This window comes from Elephantulus edwardii, unplaced genomic scaffold, assembly GCF_000299155.1.
Source record: "Elephantulus edwardii isolate Elephantulus edwardi_28Jun2011 unplaced genomic scaffold, EleEdw1.0 scaffold00308, whole genome shotgun sequence".
NCBI lineage: Eukaryota > Metazoa > Chordata > Mammalia > Macroscelidea > Macroscelididae > Elephantulus > Elephantulus edwardii.
Window position 1 is genome coordinate 803,838 of NW_006400058.1, and position 15,191 is coordinate 819,028.

Sequence of the window (15,191 nt, forward strand, 5' to 3'; positions counted from 1 at the left end):
TGCGGTTGGCGCAGGATAGAGCAGGGTTTAGGGCTGTTGTACATAGGGTCGCTATGAGTCGGAAACGACTCGACAGCACATAACAACAACAACAACAACATGTATGATTGAAGTGAATACCAATGATTGAAGGGAATATCAATCTGCAAAGACCAAGTAAAATAAGGTGGATGAGGGAAAAAGAACAAAAGCAAGGTTCTAGAACGTGGAGAGGCTGCACAACCAGGAAAGAACAAAATCAATGAATGGGACATTGTAACAATTAAGTCCATAAAAAACTTTATAAAATTTATGTCCATAAAAAACTTTTCCCAATCGAGTGAAAATAAAGTCTGCAGATGGGGGAGGGGGAACCATGTGGCAATTATATTTCAGACAAGGATCTCCTAATGAAAGTTTACAGGGCCTCCACAAGAGGTCCTGGTTTGGCTGGCACCTTTACAGGCTCGTGGGGAGCTCTCCTTGCCAGAAGGCAGGAGCGTGGTGGTGGGAGTGCAGGAATCGTGGCAAGCTTTTGGAGTGGACTGCTTTTCCGGGAATGTGTTTGACGTGCAGGTTTGCTCTGTCCCTGGAGTGAGGCTAGCCAGCCTGGGCCTAGGGTTTGAACCAGGAGGTGGCCTTAAGCCCAAAGGGCCCTCGGGCCAGGTTTCAAATTGTCTTCCTGTCAAACATTCTTCTAGGTGGTATAGCACTGGTCTGTGCATTGCTGTACAGAGGTAACTCGTGGTTGCTGTGATGCTGAAGCCTGTGACAGTGATGTGCCAATCGTGGTAATGGGCACCCATGGTGGACAGTGTTGGCTGGAGCTTCCCGACTAAATCAAGCCTGGAAGCAGGAGCGGCATCCACTTCCAAAATGGCTTGCCTCTGGAAACTCTATGTACGAACAGTGCTCAGGCTGTTCGTTCATAGGGTCACTATGAGTCGTCTACGACTCGACGGCATTAAACGACAACAACAACAACAACAAGAAAAAGATGCGTAACTCAATCACAAAATGGCAAAAGACATGGAAAGACTTCACAAAGGAAGACGTTCAGATGGTCATTAGACACATGAAAAAACGCTCAAAATCACTGGCAATTAGATATAAATAAAAACGAGACACCACCTCACTCCAGCAGCAAAGTTTAACAGGACAGCAAGCATTAAATGTTGGAGATGGGGTGGAGAGACTGTAACTCTCACGAACTACATTGTACAACCACTTTGGAAAGCTGTTTGGTATTTTCTCAGAAAGTTGAACACAGAAATCCCACATGACCCAGTTACTGCACCACTGAAATATGCCCCAAGGAATCTAGAACTCAGACATGAACAAAGATATGTACACCTGTGTCACAATAGCAAGTACATGCAAACTGCCCAAATGCCCATCAACAACAGAATGGATTAAGAAATTGTGGTCCATTCACACATGGAGTACTACGCAGCACTAAGGAATAACAATTTTGTAAAATCCTATAGTCTAGAGAGCATTATGCTGAGTGAACTAACAGTCTTATAAAGACAAATACTGAATAAGACATTATTGTAAAAACAGAAGGATAACTAATAAGATGTATAAATGTCTGAAAGGGGAAGGGGAAAGAGGAAGGATGGAAATCACTAGGAAGCAGTTTAGTGGGCAGACTGGGGGAGGGAGAAGGGACAGGAAAGATTCAATGGGGATTTGAAAAGAGGGTATAATAATAGGCATAGATCAATGGTAATTATTAAATAAAATGCAATATATATGCATGTATGGAATACACTGTAAGTGAAAGATTACATAAAACAATTTATATTAATTAAATACAATGTAAATAAATTACTGTATGAAAACCAATAAAAAATATTTTTTAAAAGCCCCCAAACATGGGGAGGTTCTCAAGATGTACAGACAACAAAGGTCAACACTATGAATATATACAAATATGATCCTGCCTCATCAATATTAATAGATGTTAATCTACAAGATACACGGACAAACACGACCAACAGATACGGACAGGTGCAAGTGTCTACACTGTGACCACGGATGGGTCTGGCAGGCAATCCTTGTACTACATTCACCCTCAATTCAGACTCACAGCTATGAAGTCAGTTCCGGCTCACAGTAAACCTCCACTGGGCTCAGAGGCTGAACATCTCTACAGAAAAGACTGTTTCTCCCGGAGAGCGCCTCATGGATTCAAAACGCTGGAGACGTGGCCTTTTAGTTAACAACACACTCCCTCCCTTCACCACCCGCCACAGCTCCTGACATTTGCATTAGCATATGCCCCAAGAAGCTTCGCTGCCAACCCCAAGGCATATGGTTCGAATCCACGGGAGATGGATGGGCAATCTCCTCCTGAATGATTTACTGACTCTGAAAATCCGCCAAAGGTCAGCTATGAGGCAGTTCCTCCTAGAGGGTCCACAACAACAAATACAATAGAGCAGAGAGCTCTGATGGTCTAATGGGACGTGCTTCCAATTCACTAGCTGCCGTGCAGGAGAGTCTCCTGCCGTGCACTGTACGGCCGCTAGGGGGCGACGTCATGAGACCTTTTTCACCAAACACCTGGAGCAAATGCATTAAAGTCTTCAGGCTTCAGGACCTTATCCTGGGGCGACATCAAGAAACAGATTTTTTAAAATTAAGCTTTAGAGGTGACTCCAGCCTCCTGACTAAGGGCTGATTCGGAATGTCTTCTTGCCACAAGTGATTCCATTTTATTGAGTTGCCATTTGTTTTCCTTTGTTTGTTGTGGATTTCCCTCCCCCCTCCCCCTTTTGCTTTTAAGAACTTCAGACACAGTTTTTAAGAGGAAAATGCAGCTTTGCTCATTTTCCTCTTCTCCTTTAGATTCTTTTCTGTTGTTGTTGTTAGAAATGCGTGATGCTAAATAATCTTTTGCACGAGCAGGCTAAAACGATGTAAAATGTATGCCCTGGTGGTTAAGCGACCTTCACCGCCAAACCCAAACCCTCTGGCATCGAGTCAGTGCGCACTATGGCGACCCGCTTTTGGGTTCCTGAGGTTGTGAATCTTAATGAAAGGCGAGTCTCATCATTCTGCCATGGAGGGGCTGGTGAATTCAAACCACGCTCCTTTCAGCAGCACAATACTTAACACACTACGTCACCAAGACTCTCTAAGGGATACCCTTGTTATTGTTGTCATGTGCAGACAGGTGGGAACCTGACCCTCCAGTGGGTCAAAGGCCGTAAATCAGGAGGAAATCAGGCTGTAACACAAGGATTAACTGCCGTCGCTCCTCCTCAAAGCAGCTAATGGATTCAAGCTGCCTGGCTTCGTGTTGGTTGGTTCCTTAACCAGTGGGTCATCAGATCTCCCTTAGACCCTCAAACCTTCCTCAAACCTTCACCGTGGGGGGAAAAAAACCTTTTAAATACACTTTATACTAGGAAAACACTGGTATTTTAAACTTGTTCTAAGTAATAATCTTGTCACCTGAAGTCCCTTTGCAAAAAGATTAACTTCTGCAAAAGGTGGTTCACCAATTTTGTCACCAGCAGCTTTGCATATGCTACCCATTGGAAAATATCCCCTAAGGCACCCCTATTTATGGTTTTAATAACCTTTTTAATACTTTATAAACTTTATAATACAAGTTTTCAGAAGTAAACTTTGAGCCTGCTGGACAATATATATCCCATTTTGTAAAACACCACCTCCCCTCTTTTTGCAATAGTCCAGCTGAAATGTATTCATTTTTATAAAAATATCTATTGTCAGTGATAACAGCAAGCAGCAGCTTACATGTACCAATCCACCTACCAGACTAAATTTCCTTTCTGAACGTTCTAATGTGTTCTTCTCTGAGTTGTCATTGTTGTTATGTGCCGTCGAGTCACTTGCGACTCATAGCGACCCTATGTACAACAGCCCTAAACTCCGCTCTGTCCTGTGCCAATCGCACTGTCTCTGACACTCCCATCCCAATTATCCCAGTCACCGAATCAATCCACCTCATAGAGGACCTTCCTCTTCTGCGCTGTCCCTCCACCCTCCCAAGCATGATGTCCCTCTCCAAGGACCGGTCTCTCCTCACAACATGTCCAAAGTATGTTAGACGGAGCCTCAGAATCCTTGCCTCCAAGGAGCCACCCGGTTTAACCCTTTCCAGGACAAATCTGTTCAGGACAGACTCGTTCGTTCTTCTGGCGGCCCAGAGTCTACTCCACGCTCATCCTCAACACAGCTCAAAGGCATGCGTTCTTTTTCTGTCACTCTTATTTTTGAAAAAAGTGTTTAAGGGCTTAAAGTGTGAAGTGCGTGGCTGGTGGAAGACTGAGATCTGTAGCCAAGCACTAACTCTACTTTGATTCTAGACAGGCATTTGCATCCTTAACACAGCTATTTGGAATTTTGTTTTTGTGTGTGTACCATCAAATTGGATCTGACTGGTACAGGAGGAGATTGTCCCTCCTTCCCCAGCAGAGCATCTGGTGGATTCGAACCGCCCACCTCTGGGATTGCAGTGCAGCTTCTTTCCACTAGGCCATCAGAGTCTGCCTATTTGGATTTTCTTCTTGACCAGTCACGTGATTTCACCCTCTGTTAAAATCTGATTCCTAGAGGCAGATGAGTGTACAAAAAAAAAAACATACAAAAAAACCAACCAAAAAATTCCGCTGCTGTCAGGCCAATCGATGCGGGCCATGGCGATGCTCCATCAGGTCCAAGGTTGTACATTTGCATAAGGAAACTAGGCCCACTCTCTCCCTTGGTCTACTGGTGAATGGAACTGCTGGTCATTTGGTTAGCAGCCTAACATGTAACACACCAGGGCTCCTAACTGAAACGAACTCATTATGGCCAAGTAGGAACCAATTTAAAGCTGCTCCTCCAGCACGTTTTCAGAGGCTATATATCGCCCCAGAGGAGACTGTCCAACTTTCTCCCACAGAGCAACTGGTGGATTTGAACCAAGTGCCTTTGATCTTACAGTGCAACGCCATGAGAGCTCCCTTGCAGAGGCAGCTGGTGGATGCAAATTGGTTTTGGGTTGCCTTGCCCACTATGTCACCAGAGCTCCCTCTAGTGCTCTTTTGCAGTTGTGTTGTTAGGTGCCATTGTGTTGAGTACGACTCGACTCGTGGAGACCTTGTGGAACAATCGATCTGAACCCTGTCCTATCCTGTGCCATCCTCACAATTTCTGACACACTCAAGCCCATTGCTGCAGTCACTGTGTCAACCCACCAGGTCGAGGGTGTTCCTCTCCTTCATATGATGTCCCTCTCCAAGGACAGCCTCTCCTAGCAACATGCCCAAAGTGTATGAGACGAAGCCCCACCATCCATGCCTCCAAGGAGCACTCTGGCTGCACCATATCCCAGACAGACGTGCTTGTTCTTTTGGCTCTCCTTGTAAGGACAATTTTGGAGCCAGAAAACTTACCTGGGTGTGTCCTTAATAATTCCTATGAGTCACAGCCTCCACCTGGATGTAGTCAGGTGGTAGGAATCCCAGAATCATTTCTATCAAGTTTTTAAATCTGAAATGGCACCTACCCATTCAGAGTCTCATGTCCACCTCCGATAGTGCTCTTGAGTTTATAAACTGAAGCCACGGCCATGATTCAGTGCAGTATCTAGGAGTACCATGACAATGGTTTCACTCATTCCAGAATGTTCTTATGTGCCATCAAGTCAGAGGTGGCCCACAGCTGACCCTATAGTGGGTTTTCAGAGGCAATTAATCACACAGGAGGAGACTGCCCATCCTTCTCCTGGAGAGCGGCTGGTGAGTTTGAACCATGTGGCTTTAGGACTGCAGCACAGCTTCTTGCCACTAAGCCACTGAGTTATCTTTGTCCAGTGAAGGTCTTAATAAAAAGGCCTCTAGTGACAAGAAGCTACACTGTAATTCTGAAGGCACATAGTTTGAGGCCACCAGCTGCTCTGCGGGAGAAGGATGGGCAATCTCCTCCCGTGTTGATTAACTGCCTCTGAAAACCACCAGAGGGTGAAAGGATACCTACGTGAGGTATCTTTGCTCCCAGAACATAAGTATCATGGATTGGACTGTGTCTCCCTAAAATGCATACGGTGAGCTCTAGTGGCCTAGTGGTAAGGAATTACACCGCCAACCCAAAGGTAGGCAGTTCTGATCCACCAGCTACTTCGCAAGAGAAAGATGGGCAATTTCCTCCCATTGTTAGCCTTAGAAACCCTGTTGGAGTGTCAGCCATGTGTCAGTTCTGGCTCCATGGCAATGAGTTTAACTTTCAGAATTGAAATAACTAAGACACTAGGATAAAGCATTGGCCATTTCTCCAATCTTCACACGTCCAGTGACTGACGGAAGGCCATGAGGAAACAAACCATCCTGAAGGAAGTGCAACCGGGTTGCGGGGGTGCGTCTCAGAGGCAGAGATGGTGAAACGTGGCCTCCCTTATTTTGGGTGTGTTGTCAGGTGGAGTCAGCCAGTCCTTGGAGAGAGACATCATGCTGGGAATGAAAAGGATCCGTGAAGGAGAGGAGGACCCTCAGTGAGATGGACGGTGGCAGTGACTGTTACGCTGGGCTGGAGGACAGCGAGCGTGAGGGCAGGGCAGGGCAAGTTTGTCCTGCATATCACAATCGTCACAGGGTGCATCATAGGGTTGCTCGACTAGGCGGCATTGAACAACAGCAATAACAACAGGTCAAGGCAGACTGTGTGACCTTGCTCTGAGGAGCGTGGACAGAGAGAAAGTGAAACGATGCTTTTCATCCATGAAAGCAAGGATGGTGCAGTTACAATTTCATGGAGGGCCACCACGAGTTAAGGTTACAGAGTAATGAGCTTGGCTCCTCTACTTGAGCTGATGTTATGGTCCTGTTATCTAAAGACAAGTGTCAGCTGTCTGGGCTCAATTCACCGCTGACTTCCCCCGCCCTGGCAGGATGCAAAGCGCTGGGGAGGAGACTGCCCACCTTGGTTCTCCAAGCCTCCACAGCGGTGTGGTGTGGGGGTCAGCAGCACAGTCCCCCTAGACTGTGCCACCAGAGCTCCTAGTCGTTTGGAGAAAGGTGCAGTTACAGTGTTTGCCCGGGATGTTACCTTCTATGATGATGGAAGTTCATCTTCCCCCCATCTACACGCCCCCACATCACCACCTTTCCTCCTGATTATACGCGACAAGCTATACCACGACCCTCATCACAAGTACAACTCCCACAGCACGGGTGGACGGCAGATGATGCTGCGGGGCAGAAATGAATGACCTGCTTACAGAACTGAGTCCCCTGGGTGGGGAGAAAAAGGGTGGAGTGGAGAGCAGGGCTGGGCCACGGATGCCTCGAATGCACTGCGGTCGAGTTGACTCCAGCTCCGGGAGACCCTGTAGGAAAGAGCAGACCTGACCCCACAGGGCTTCCGAGGCTGTAAATCCTATGCAAGCAGACATCGTCCTTCCATAAAGCAGGCGGTGAGTTCCAAGTACGTACCTTTCATGTAGCAGCCTGATATGTTACAAGCTATGCCACAGGGATCCTAACAACAGGGGCTGTGCTTGAAGTTAGGTACTAAACTCCATACACAACAGAACAGAAAGCCACCACCCCACCCCTGGGCACCACTTTAGTTTCTGCGTGCTTGCTCACTTCATATACATAGCTGTTGTCATGTGCGTTGATTCAGAACCGACCCACAGCTGACTCCAGAGGTTTCCAGAGGCTGTAAATCACACAGGAGGAAGCTGCTCATCTTCCTCCTCAGATCAGCTGCTGGATTTGAACTGCTTGCCTTTGAGATGGCAGTGCAATCCTTACCCCCTGGGCATGGCCACTCCCCTAAGTAAGTGAGGGTGTACAGCGTTTGTCCTTTTGTGACTGGCTTGTTTTCAAGTTCATCCACGCTGTGGCATCAGAATGTTATTTCTTTCCACAACTAAGACGTATTCCAGTGTGAACTGTCTTAACCATCTACTGCTACTCTAACAGGGATACCATATGTTTCTGGCTTTCACAAACAGAAACATATTCTCTCACAGTTTAGGAAGCGAGAAGTTCAAACTCAAGGTGTCGCTGTGGGGTCTGGAGGAAGGTCCTTGATTCATTCCTTCAGCATCTTCAGGCCTGGCAATCCTTGGAGGTCTCCAAGTGTCTTGGCCTTTGTGTGTCAAGGAGCTTCCCAACACAGAGGTCTGGATCCACAGGAAGAGCCTTTCTTGGTAATACTGGGATCTCCTATCTCTACTCTATTTTTCTCTCCTTTTATCTTTTGGGAGATAAAAGGAATTGCAGCTTACACCCCAGGGAAATACCCATTACACAGATTGTGACAGAATTAAGGGCTTTGCAATCCAGTCTCAAACATTTCACAGCTGCTTTATCAGATCATAGGGAGTCATGACAGAGCTCGCATGTGACACACTTACATGTATGAGTTTCAGGAGGACGTGACTGAACCCATGACAAGTGTGGGCACGCGTGCTGCCTGTCCATCCGCCTGTGGAGCGCTGTCTTGGTTGTCTCGACCTTCAGCCTTTACTGAAAGATGCTCCAGTGAACACGGGTGGACAGGCTTCCATTTGCGTTCCTGCTTCTAAACCTTTTAGGGAGAGACCTAGGAACAGAACAGCAAGATTGTATGATAGATGTAAGTGTCATGGAAAGAGACCCTGGTGGTGCAATGGTTAAGTATTCAGTAGTGAAGCAAAAAGTCAACGTTCTGAACCCACCGGCCTCTGAGTGAGTGGAAGGAGGGGGTGCAGTGGTCTGTTTCTGCAGGGTTATAAAAACAAAACCCAATCCAACCCTTCTGGCTGCCCTTTGGTGACGTAATCTGTATGGAATTGCATTTCTAACCCCAAAGTGGTGCCTTTAGATGGTTCAAATCCACCAACACCTCTCTGCAAGAAGGATAGGTAATCACCTCCTGTGCGATTTACAGCCTCAGAAACCCCAGTGGAGGCTCAGCCACAAGTCCATTCCGACTTGACAGCAATGAGTTTTAAGTTTTTGTGTTTTCATTGGGCCTCCAAAGCTATACATCTTAACAGGAGGTGACCACCCATCTTTCTGCTGAGGAGTAGCTGGTGGATTTGAACAGCCAACCTTACAGTTATCAGCCTGACGCATTACACACTATGCCACCAGGGCTCTTGGAAACCCTCTAAGGTCACTATGAGTCAGTGTCACCTCCATAGCAATGGGTTTCTTTCATTTAAGGTCCATGTAGGGACCTGAGGGTCGGGGTGACCAAGTGCTGGCCCCTGAGTGGCTGCAGGGGTGGGGTCCTTGCCCCACCTCGGGCCCCGCCCCCTGACATCACTGTCACATTATTGCATGAGGACCGATTGGCCAATAAGCCGCTGCTTCCTATTATAATGGGTCCTAGCAACAGGGCCTGACCTTGGCTAACAAGGAGGAGGCCCCATCAGCAGGGAAGAGTGAGAGGGGAGAGGGCGAGCCTTCAGGCCAGGTAAATCCCCATAGAGCTGGCCAGCTGGGCCTTGCTGTCCTAACTCCACTGCCCTCAACTGCAATTCTACCCCGACTTCTGGCCACCAACTCAGCACCTGGCTGGTGGATCCTGTCCCAGGCCACCCTTCCTCCACGAGGTCTCAGGCTGAGATGGATTTGGAGGAGAGAGCACGGTGATGGGGGCGGTGCAAGGAAGGCAGAGTTCTACAAGGTGGAGTGGGGAGGAGATGAGGGGGTACAGGGGCGAGGCATGGCAGGAAGCTGAAAGGACACAGCTCCCTTGTGGGGCTGAAGGAGCCCAGGGATCTTGGTTTGACTGACACAGTGGTTAAGCACTCAGCTGCCAGCCAAAAGGTTAGGAGTTCAAACTCGGCAGCCTGTGAGTGGATGAAAAATACTAGGTCATTAGAAGTGACCCTCCAGGGGCTTCCGAGAGTGTGTCACACAGGAGGAGATGCCTATCTTCCTCCTGCAGAGCTGCGGGTGGGTCCTCCGCGGTGGAGCTGACCTGACTGAAAGTAAGTCCACCAGTCAGATTAGAACTGCGGGAGCTGGGGGCTCGAGCACGTGAGGCCGAGAGTGAGGCCGGTCCAGGGCAGACATAGGCTTAGGGGGTCATTCTGAGTCACAGGTGACTCGACGGCACCTAAAACAGTAACAACACAGACTTTTCAAGACTGCACATCAGACGGCTACGGTTTTCACTTGCAGAGCCTCTAGTGAGTCTGAACAACCAACCCCTTGGTTGGCAACAGCAGCCGGGCGCTTTAACCACCACACCACCATGGGTTTTCACACTCTAGGGGAGGTGTTCTACGCTGTCCAGCAGGATCCCTACCAGTCAAAAGTGACTCCGACAGCAGTGTTTGGGTTGGTTTTTTCAGTCTGGTTTCAGTTGGTTTTTTCAGTCTGGTATCCCCATTTTACAGAAGAGAAAAGTCAGGCGGAGAGCCGTTTAGTAACTTGCTCCAAATCACTCGATAAGCAAGTGGGAGATTCAGGATTCGAACCCAGGAAGCCTGGTGCCAGGGTCTGGGATGCACCATTATTACCTTATGCTATCTCTCAATAACATCTTCATAAAAACCAAACCTGCTGCTGGTGAGCCAATTCCAGCTCACAGTGACCTTCTACTGGGGTTCTGAGGCTGTAAATCTCTATGGGGGGATTGCCCATCTTTCTGCTGGGGAGCTGCAGGTGGACTCAAACTGCTGGAGACATGCAGCCTTTGCCTTAGCAGCGCAACATGCTATGGACGACGCCAGGGGCCCTCTGCTATACAGAACTGGTGACAGTTTGTGGGAATCTCTTGTTTGAAAAGGAGCCTTGGTGGTGCAGTGCTTAAGACACTTGTTTGCTAAGCTCAAGGTCAGTGGCTGGAACCCACCAGTCAGACAAGATGAGCCAGTTTGCTTCTGGAAAGATTTACAGCCTTGGAATCCTAGAAGGACAGCTCTGCTCTGTCCTATGGGATTGCTACAAGGAAAACCTTCAATGAGCTGGACTGACACAGTGATTCAAGGACGGGCTCCCACCCTGCAGTGACTGGGAGGAGGAAACTGCCGCACAGAGCTGTGCTCTGTTATGCGTTGGGGCCATCAGGGTCCTACAAGCTGCAATCTTCTTTACAGCAGCGGGTTTCCTTGTTTGTTCTTTTTTTTTTTTTAAAGGGGATGGCTTGAGAGTTTCCAACAGCAGAACATTAAACATGTTGCTGTTTTGTGTGCCACTGAATCAGAACCAACTCATAGCAGACCCTCCAGCAGGTTTTCAGAGGCAGTAAATCCCATGGGAGGAGACAGCCCATCCTCTCGCGGAGCAGCTGGTGGGTTTGAACTGCATGCCTTTGAGGCTGCAATCTAGCTTCTTACTGGACCACTGGAGCTCCATAAACTGGGATCCTTCTAAATACAGGTCTCTGAGCGACTCACCAGTTACACCACAAACTCCTCACAGCACCTCAAGAGGCAGACCTCATTACACCTGTTACCTAGTGAAGCAAAAAAGGCTTAGAAAGGGAACTCTTTTTGCCCCAGGTCACTGTCACAGCTGGCAACAGACAGAAAATGCGAATTCTCCCAGTGACCAGTCCTGTAGGACTCGTGTCTGAGTAGAGCTGTGCTCCAGAGAGTTTTCAGCGGCTGATCACTCCAAAGTAGACTGCCAGGCCTTTCTTCCTAGGTACCTCACTGTGAATGGGAGCCCAGGAGCCCTGGTGTAGTAGTTTGTAACTTATCAGATACAAAGATCAGCAGTGCGAATCCACCAGCCATGCCCTCCCATAGACTTCACAGCCTCGCACTGAGCTAAGCATGTTAAACTCACTGCCATAGGGTGGGAACCGACTACTCACAGACAAACCTCTACTGAGTTTCTGAGGCTGTAAATTGGAGGAGTTATGGTGCTGAAGAAGAGTACTGATCTGCCAAGAGAACAATAGGTCTGTCCTGGAGAGGGCGAAACCAGCCTGCTCTCTGGAGGCTAGGATTTTTTTTTTTTAAATTTAGGTTATTTTTCATTTCAATGAACATCTACAGAGATTTTGGGATTCCATTCATTCACTGTTGCACCATTCTCCCCGCACAAACCCCTCCCCCCCATTTGCTCCTCTCCTTGAAAAGCAAAAGAAAAACTCCCTCATTGGTACACAATCCCCGCCCCGCACCTCCCCAAACCCCACCCCCTACCCCCAAATATAATCCACTCTGAAACCCTCATTGCATATTCCTACGATAAAAATAATGCCCTAAAATATAATACTTTTAGACTATTCTCTCCCCCATAGACTTCAATGCCGTAAACATATTTCATCCAGTTTTTCTCAGTCTTACCCCCACCCCAATGCCAGAGGCTAGGATTTTGAAGCTCTGTCTCACATACTCTGGGCAGGAGGGACCAGCCCCTGGAGAAGGACATCCTGCCCAGAAAGGTGAAGGGACAGTGCAGGAGAGGAAGATCCAGGATAAGATGGATTGACATGATAACTGGGGCAGTGGGGATAGGTATTCTGGAGTCAGTGGGATGGGCTCAGGACAGGAAAGGTTTCAGAGCTACTATCCATAGAGTTGCTATGAGTCACAGGCAACTCGTCAAGTAACAACAAATTGCACGGGAGGAGATGGTCCATCTTTCTGTGGATTCGAACTGGTGCAATGTCGGAATGGCGAAACCCTTAAATTTTCATTTGCAACCTTCGGGGAATCTAATAGGTGTCTCCATCCGGCCAAAAACATAGCCTGGGAGTTGAAGTGGTGAGGGCTGTGGGATCTCAGGGTCCCAGGCTGACTTCCTCCATCCCTCCACCCCCTACACCATGTCTCTCCCCAAGGTCCAGGAGGCGCAAACCTCTCCCCTTCTCCCCACAGACGCCGAGGACCACGCGTCCTGTGACTCCCCCCTCCCCTCCCCCCCCCAGCGCTGGCCACCATGGCTACGTCGAAGCCGCAGGCAGTGCCCAGGGAGGAGGAGACCACCATCCTGATGGCCAAAGAAGAACTGGAGGCGCTGCGTACCGCCTTCGAGTCGGGCGACCTGCCCCAGGCCGCCTCCCGCCTGCGCGAGCTGCTGGCCTCGTCCGAGTGCATCCGCCTGGAGGTGGGGGTCACCGGGGAGTCGGGTGCTGGCAAGTCGTCCCTCATCAACGCCCTGCGCGGCCTGGGCGCTGAGGACCCAGGTGCCGCGCTCACCGGCGTTGTGGAGACCACCATGCAGCCGTCGCCGTACCCGCACCCCCAGTTCCCGGACGTGACCCTTTGGGACCTGCCGGGCGCCGGCTCCCCGGGCTGCTCCGCCGACAAGTACCTGAAGCAGGTGGATTTCGGCCGCTACGACTTCTTCCTGCTGGTGTCGCCGCGCCGCTGCGGGGCGGTGGAGAGCCGCCTGGCTGCCGAGATACTGCGCCAGGGCAAGAAGTTCTACTTCGTGCGCACCAAGGTGGACGAGGACCTGGCGGCCACGCGCAGCCAGCGGCCGTCGGGCTTCGCGGAGGCGGCGGTGCTGCAGGAGATCCGCGAGCACTGCGTGGAGCGCCTGCGCGCAGCGGGCGTGTCCGACCCGCGCATCTTCCTGGTCTCCAATCTGTTCCCGTCGCGCTACGACTTCCCGCTGCTCATGTCCACCTGGGAGCACGACCTGCCCGCGCACCGGCGCCACGCCGGGCTGCTGTCACTGCCGGACATCTCGCTGGAGGCCCTGCAGAAGAAGAAGGACATGCTGCAGGAGCAGGTGCTCAAGACGGCGCTGGTGTCCGGGGTCATCCAAGCGCTTCCGGTGCCGGGGCTGGCGGCCGCCTACGACGACGCCCTGCTCGTGCGCTCGCTGCGCGGCTACCACCGCAGCTTCGGCCTGGACGACGACTCGCTGGCCAGACTGGCCGAGCAGGTGGGCAAGCAGGCGGGCGACCTGCGCTCAGTCATCCGCTCGCCGTTGGCCACCGAGGTGTCCCCGGAGACGGTGTTGCGGCTCTATTCGCAGTCGTCGGATGGCGCCATGCGCGTGGCGCGCGCCTTCGAGCGCGGCATCCCCGTGTTCGGCACGCTGGTGGCCGGCGGCATCAGCTTCGGCACAGTGTACACCATGCTGCAGGGCTGCCTCAACGAGATGGCCGAGGACGCCCAGCGGGTGCGCATCAAGGCCCTGGAGGAGGACGAGCCGCAGCCTGAGCTCAGCCTGGAGGCGGCGGGCGACGGGGGCGCGGAGAAGCGGGGGGCTGGGGAGGGCGGCGGCGAGGAGGCCCCGCTGTCTGCGCGGCGGAAGCTGGGCCTGATCCTCAAGTACATTCTGGACAGCTGGAAGAGGCGGGACTCGGAGGAGAAGTGAACGCCTGCAGCCCCGCCCCCAAACCAAGCCTTTAATACAACTAACTGAACCAATGGGATTAATAAAAGACCAGTGCGATAAAGAATGGGGGCTCTTATCTGCCTGGTGGGAAGGGCATGGAGGCTCAAAAGGGCCCGGGGGGCGGGGGAGGTGACAGAGTGAGTTATCTTTTGGGGAGGGCAATGAAGTGAGGTGCACGAGAGGGCAGCTGAGCCTCATCTGAGAGGGACGTAATGGGGAGAGGAAGGGACCATGGGGGAGGAGGGTCAAGGTCTGGATGGTGGTGGACAGAGGGCTCTTTGATCACGTCTCCCTGCCTGGATACCAAGTGGTCAGAGGATTGTACGAGGGCAGGGTAGCCTAGCCTGGTTCCCAGACTGTGGGAGATGAGGGGGCGCAAGGGGGCATAAAGTCTCTTTTAGGGCTTCATGTAATTTCCTGAGGACCTTTCCACCACCACCTCCAAAAGGCCCTCAAATGGTGCCTGGGCATGGCACAAGGACCCCTTCCAGCTGGAGTGAACTAGGTGGGAGAGGGCAGGCGCTGGGAGAGGGGCGGCCAGAGGGCCACTGGGAGTTTAGGGGGAAACTGAGTGAGAGTGGGGATGGGGGCACCCTTGCATCCAAAAGTGGAGCGGAGTGACCTGGACCTGGATGCTGGGAGCGTCTCAAGTGATTTCAGGTGAGCCTGTGGGGAGCTCACTGAGTGGGGCAAATGGTTTAACTACTCAGCAGCTAACCAAAAGATGATGGTTTGAAGCCACCCAGAAGTGCTCTGGAAGAAAGGCCTGGTGACCTACATTTGCAAAAGCACTAACAGCCCTGTGGTCTACACTGGCACATGTGAGATTAACCGAGTCAAAAATGACTCGGGTGTATGTGAGAGTGTGTGTGAGTGTGTGTGTGTTGGGGAGGAATCTGGTTGCATCCCCATGGGTTTGATGCTGGGAAGTGGGAGAGGTGGATC

At 50.7% G+C, this 15,191-nt stretch overlaps 1 protein-coding gene across 1 annotated transcript; it reads left to right on the forward strand.

Annotated features, from left to right (window-relative positions):
- Positions 1-12,833: 12,833 nt before the first annotated feature.
- IRGC (immunity-related GTPase family, cinema) lies at positions 12,834-14,225 on the forward strand. The gene has a single exon (XM_006901073.1). The coding sequence runs from the start codon at positions 12,834-12,836 to the stop codon at positions 14,223-14,225; it is 1,392 nt and encodes a 463-aa protein (XP_006901135.1).
- Positions 14,226-15,191: the final 966 nt, after the last annotated feature.

What these genes read in the sequence shown, in the direction of transcription:
- IRGC (XM_006901073.1), top strand. Translation starts at nt 12,834, where the DNA reads ATGGCTACGTCGAAGCCGCAGGCAGTGCCCAGGGAGGAGGAGACCACC.